The sequence below is a fragment of the Lampetra fluviatilis genome, chromosome 52 (genome assembly GCF_964198595.1).
Source record: "Lampetra fluviatilis chromosome 52, kcLamFluv1.1, whole genome shotgun sequence".
NCBI lineage: Eukaryota > Metazoa > Chordata > Hyperoartia > Petromyzontiformes > Petromyzontidae > Lampetra > Lampetra fluviatilis.
The window spans coordinates 632096-637170 of NC_136326.1; the positions used below are offsets into that span (position 1 = coordinate 632096).

At 54.1% G+C, this 5075-nt stretch overlaps 1 protein-coding gene across 1 annotated transcript in view; it reads left to right on the forward strand.

Moving 5' to 3' along the window:
- Positions 1-5015, forward strand: part of TBCC (tubulin folding cofactor C) — a 32521-nt gene extending 27506 nt beyond the window's left edge. The window contains exon 2 of the mRNA XM_078878840.1: positions 2702-5015. Within this exon, the coding sequence (XP_078734966.1) occupies positions 2731-3708 (978 nt within the window). The 5' untranslated portion in view covers positions 2702-2730 and the 3' untranslated portion in view covers positions 3709-5015. The remainder of the gene's footprint in view (positions 1-2701) is intronic.
- The last annotated feature ends 60 nt before the right edge of the window (positions 5016-5075 follow it).

Below are 5075 nucleotides of genomic sequence, written 5' to 3' on the forward strand. Positions count from 1 at the left end.
TCCTCCTCCCCCCGCCCCCTACTCCGCCCACCGCCCCCTACTCCGCCCCCCGCCCCCTCCTCCTCCCCCCGCCCCCTCAACGTTTCCCCCCCCCCCTCATGCCCCCGCGTCGAGTTCCGCCGCAAATCGTCACTTCCGCTCACGCCCGCGGGTCTCTTCCCGCCAGCCCCGCCCCGCCCGCCGTCTCCGCCTTCAAACTCCTTCGAGAAGCCGGCGACCGACCGACTCCGGGGTTCGTCTCCGCGTCTCCTTGCCGTTTGCCGTGACGCCTTCGTCGTCTCCTACTCCTCGTCCTCCTCCTCGAGGCGTCGTCCGGGCTCCACCCACCGCCTCCCGTCTCCGCCGATCCGTTCCCTCCCGTCAGAGGCGCGTCTCTCGTGAGCTCTCCCTCCCCGTCGCCATTCATCTGCCTCGTCTCCACAGGGCCTCCTCCTCCAACTCCCTCTTCGCCTCCTCCTCCTCGCCGTGGCTGCAACTTCAGTCGCTAGGCCTGCGTCGCCTCCATTCCCTCCACCCCACCGGGCTGAGTTCCTCATCATCCTCATCATCCTCCTCCTCATCCCCCTACCCCTGTCGGCCTCCCGTCATTTCCTCCCTCCACCACCTCCACACAGAGGTCGCAACCGGGTACCCGATACCCTACCCGATACCCGGCTACCCGTACCCGGCCGGGTACGGGTAGCCGTTTGCGACCCTGGTGCGGCCGGGTACGGATACGGGTAGGCCGTGAGTCACTGGTGAGTCACCGTCACTCATTTCGGGTAGGGTACGGGTAGGGAACAGGTACCCGTGCCGGGTACGGGTACCCATTTGCGACCCTGGTGCGGCCGGGTACGGGTAAGGAATCAAACCCCGTTTGCGACTTCTGCCTCCACATCTCTCGGCAGGGGTCGGCAAACCTGCGGCTCTTCTCGAGCCGCTGCTTCGCGGCGTTTTTATTTGTCGAGGACCCCAACCGCCGTCTCGTAGTCACCACGGGGCGTCATTGCGGCTCTTCAACATACGTTGATGGGGTGGGGGTTTTTTCGAATTTGACAATAATGCCCCATTCCCTAATACAGGGTTTTTGTTAGGTGAGATCGCGTAAATATTAATGTTGTCGTTAAACCCGCCACCACCCCGACAGCCAACTAGTAAAGGTTGTGTCACGTAGACAGAACGTGGCCAATTGGTCACCAGTACAGCATGAACCGGTTGTGTGTTGGAGAATAAAGCCACAACGTTTACAATCGGAGTACGACGTTTCGCCACTAATTACAACCGGCATCATCAGGCGGACAGCAGCCAGATGTGTGTTCAATTGGTAAAGCCCCCTCTTGTTATATTGGCTGCCGACCCCAGGTCTATCTATTCTAGATCATTCAGCCACTTAATAACACATTCCTGCGGAGGGAGCTGGTAGGAACGTTGGGTTGCTCGGTCAATGGCCAGGGTCAACGGCGGCGTGGTGTATTCCGCAAATATGCCCGACTGTGAAGGCGGGCACAAGCCGGCGTGAGTAGGTTAAACGTTCAGTTTTACAAGGGCACCACGGGGTGACCAGCCCCTCCCCACCCAGCCGCACCCCTCCCACCCTCCCCACCCAGCCCCTCCCCTCTCCACCCAGCACCCCTCCCATTTTTGGATGCAGGACGGACGGACAGAATAATCCCCTGTGGGCTGGTGTAACCAGGTTACTACCAGTATCACGGACCTGCCGACCCCTTATCGGTGCCTCCCTCATTACAGACCAATTCACACCTTGTTGGTCATCACGTGCCCGTTTATAAATCTCAACGTTCATCCTACAAAGTTTAATTATGAGGGAGAACACAAACAAATAGACACAATTATAATTGTGTTTGCCCGTATTGGAACGGCTGTACCCCGTATGGACCTGAACACTAGATTCCCTGTACCAGAAGGATACGGGGTAAACCGTGTGGGTTGACAGCGATGACAACGGGTTCGAACGTTCATCTGTGCCGCCCGCCGCCACCTCCCCCATCACCACCTCTAACCTTTCTCCATCCATCACCTGCCGTCGGAGGTTTTGTTTATGAATGTATTTGTTGTTGTAACGTGTTCTTACCCGCCCCTACTGGACATTTGTGAAAAATAACTTTAGTGCTTATCGGATTCCTCCAGTATAAATACATATTCTGATCATGAAATGTTGTTTTAACGGAGGAAATAATAGGTACAATAAACCGTACCCCGAGCTGTAACAGTTGCAAATGTGCAAGAAATGTGTTTGACACCAGTGGTCATTCTCAACCTTGTTTCGCCTTGTTGAAATGTTTCAACCGAATACTCCCTTATCTGACCCAACATTGTTCTAAGTAAATATATGAATAATAAACATCAATCATTTAACCAATTGATCATTTTGTGAGGTATCATCCGACCTCGTTAGTAATTGCAAGCGAATAAAAAAAAAACATTCAACGGACGCTTTGCATGCATGACAATTTGTTCGCACTCGCTGTTTATTCTTGTAAACCACATTGTTTACGATTAATGAGTTTAGAAGGGTCTTTTATAGCATTCTAGGTTCCCATATGGATTAAATCTGTATCGTAGTTATTTTATATTGGCAGATTCATACGTGATTATTCATCAATGACCCATGTATGATATTACACACATTTATAAATCACCTTACGTACCCTACTGGTTGAGAACCACCATTTTAATCTCCTCAATCCCTTCCATCCCACAGCCTTGGCTGTTCTCCCGTCATCGTCGGCCATGTCTGCCACTCCAGCGCCACCATCGGCCATCGAGAACATCTCCCGCAGAGACGCCGAGAGAAAGACGGAGGTTGAGCGCCGTCGCCGGGAGGACGAGGTTGACCTGGCGCCGGGGGAGCAGGCCGACCGCTTCGGGGCGACCTTCGGCACCGAGACGGCGGCCCTGGAGGCGCTGCTGCTGCGGGGCGCCGTGGAGGAGGCCGCAGGACGCGCCTCGGCCTTGCAGGACCTCGTCAACCAGGCCACGCTCTACCTGCCGGCGTACTGCCTACGTCAGGCGCAGGGCAGCCTCGACTCCTTTTTGGCCAGGATCAGGGCCAAACGGGAGGAGGCGGCGCCCAAGAAGAAGTTCGCCTTCAAAGCTCGAAGCAAGAAGGAGGCGGCGGTGGAGAAGGACGAGACCGACGACAAGGTGGAGGCGCCGCCGGCGACGGATGGCCAACACAAGCGGTCGACCAAGTTCGACCTGGTCCAGTGTGGCTTCCACGACCTGGTCGGGCAGAAGCTGACGGAGCGCGGCGACCGGCTGTCCGGCACGGACTGGGCCCTGGGGAACCTGTCCGGCTGCACTGTGGCACTCCTGGGCTCCCCGAGCACCCTGCATATCACGGGCGTGAGGGACTGCGTGGTGCTGTGTGGGCCCGTGGCCACCTCCGTGTTTCTGGACGACTGCAAAGGGTGCAAGGTGGTGGTGGCCTGCAGGCAGTTCCGTGCCCACCGCTCCGAGGACACAGACTTCTACGTGGACGTGGCCAGCAAGGCCATCATCGAAGACTGCGTCCGAGTGAGGTTCGCGCCCTACAACCTGAGCTACCCGGGCCTGGACAGCCACTTCAAAGATGCGAGGATGGAGGGTCACGGTCAGACGTGGAACGGAATCAACGACTTCAACTGGCTGGCAGACGTGCCCTCTCCCAACTGGAGCATGATCCCAGAAGATGAGAGGGTACCCACGTGGAATGTGGATGCGGTGTGATGAGCATCGGTCATAGTTCACCTCCGCGGCGTCACCACAAATGCTTGTGCCAGGCTGGGTGCACTTGAGGCCACTTCAAGTGCTTGGATGCTCGCTTGCAGGTAACGGGACGGGCTCAGGTGTGTTTTTTTCCAGTGGGAAAAAACACAGCTGGTAACTGCTCCCGATTGTGCCAACTCGCTGCTCAATCTGCCCAGCGCTCTGCTCGCCGTGAGACGACACGGAGAGAAAAAATGCACTCGGCTACACGAACGTTCTGTGGCAGACTACAAAAAATTCGCAAGCGATCAATTTCAAATTAGTTAGTTACACTGAAAGGTTGTGGAGTTATCTATTTAAATGTACACTACAGCCCTTGTGTTCATTCACCGCTGGACGAGGGCCTCCCCACACGGCGTGTGGGTCGTGGGTGTTATTTGACCATACTTCACCACACAGGTCAGTGAGGATTGCAGGCGGGGGGGGGGCATGCATAAATGTGGGAACAAGTGCAGTAGTAAATTTTGATGGATTGCTTTCTGCCCATAACGTTCGCCCTGCTGCAACCTTCAGCGCCTGCTTGTGGCACACACACACACAAGCAGCAGCCAGGCATAACTCTGCTCAGCTTCGGCGATCTGACGATCAGCGCATTTCGGGGCAGTTTGGTCAAAGGCATCAACTGTTCTTTATTAACATTCGCATCAACACTTGAGCTCGCGTGTAACAAACAATGAAGGCATTCCATTGTTGAGTTTGATTGGCAGTGAAAGTTGCGCATTTCTTTCAATGTTAACAAAGTTGCTTAGGCACAGAGGTCAAAAATGCAAAATTGGCCACCAACAGAGAGCACTTAAAGAGGTTTGTTGAAATTATTGTTAAAATTACTCTTTAAAACTGTTGTCATGCATGTGTGCTACGATTGTATGAGCAAAAAATAAATTGCAAGTGTTGCTGGGGTTATAACTGAACTAATGTGCGCACTCCAGATGGTGACGGTAGGGCCCGGGGCGTTTGCTCTGCTCACGCCGCTAGCTACTAAGTGAGCCCCCGTCGAGGGTTTTTGGTCTACCCCTTCCACGCTGGTGTATTTGACAGTAAAACGAGACTTGAACAACCTCTTGTAATCGGCGACCATTCGCTGAATCGCACGAGCAGAGAAGGAGAAGAATTGCTTGCTATTGACATTACCACAAAAATGCGGCGTGTGGAGACTTGGTTCTCGTTAGATTTTGCGTGTGCAATAAAATTTAAAAAAGCTAAACTGACGAGCATTATTTATTCGTGTGATTTTAAAACTGTCCCGAAAATTGTCATTGACAACATTCCGGGGTCCTAAAGTGCAGTGTACAAACTAGACAAGTTCATATGAAACTGCTGAAGAGTCG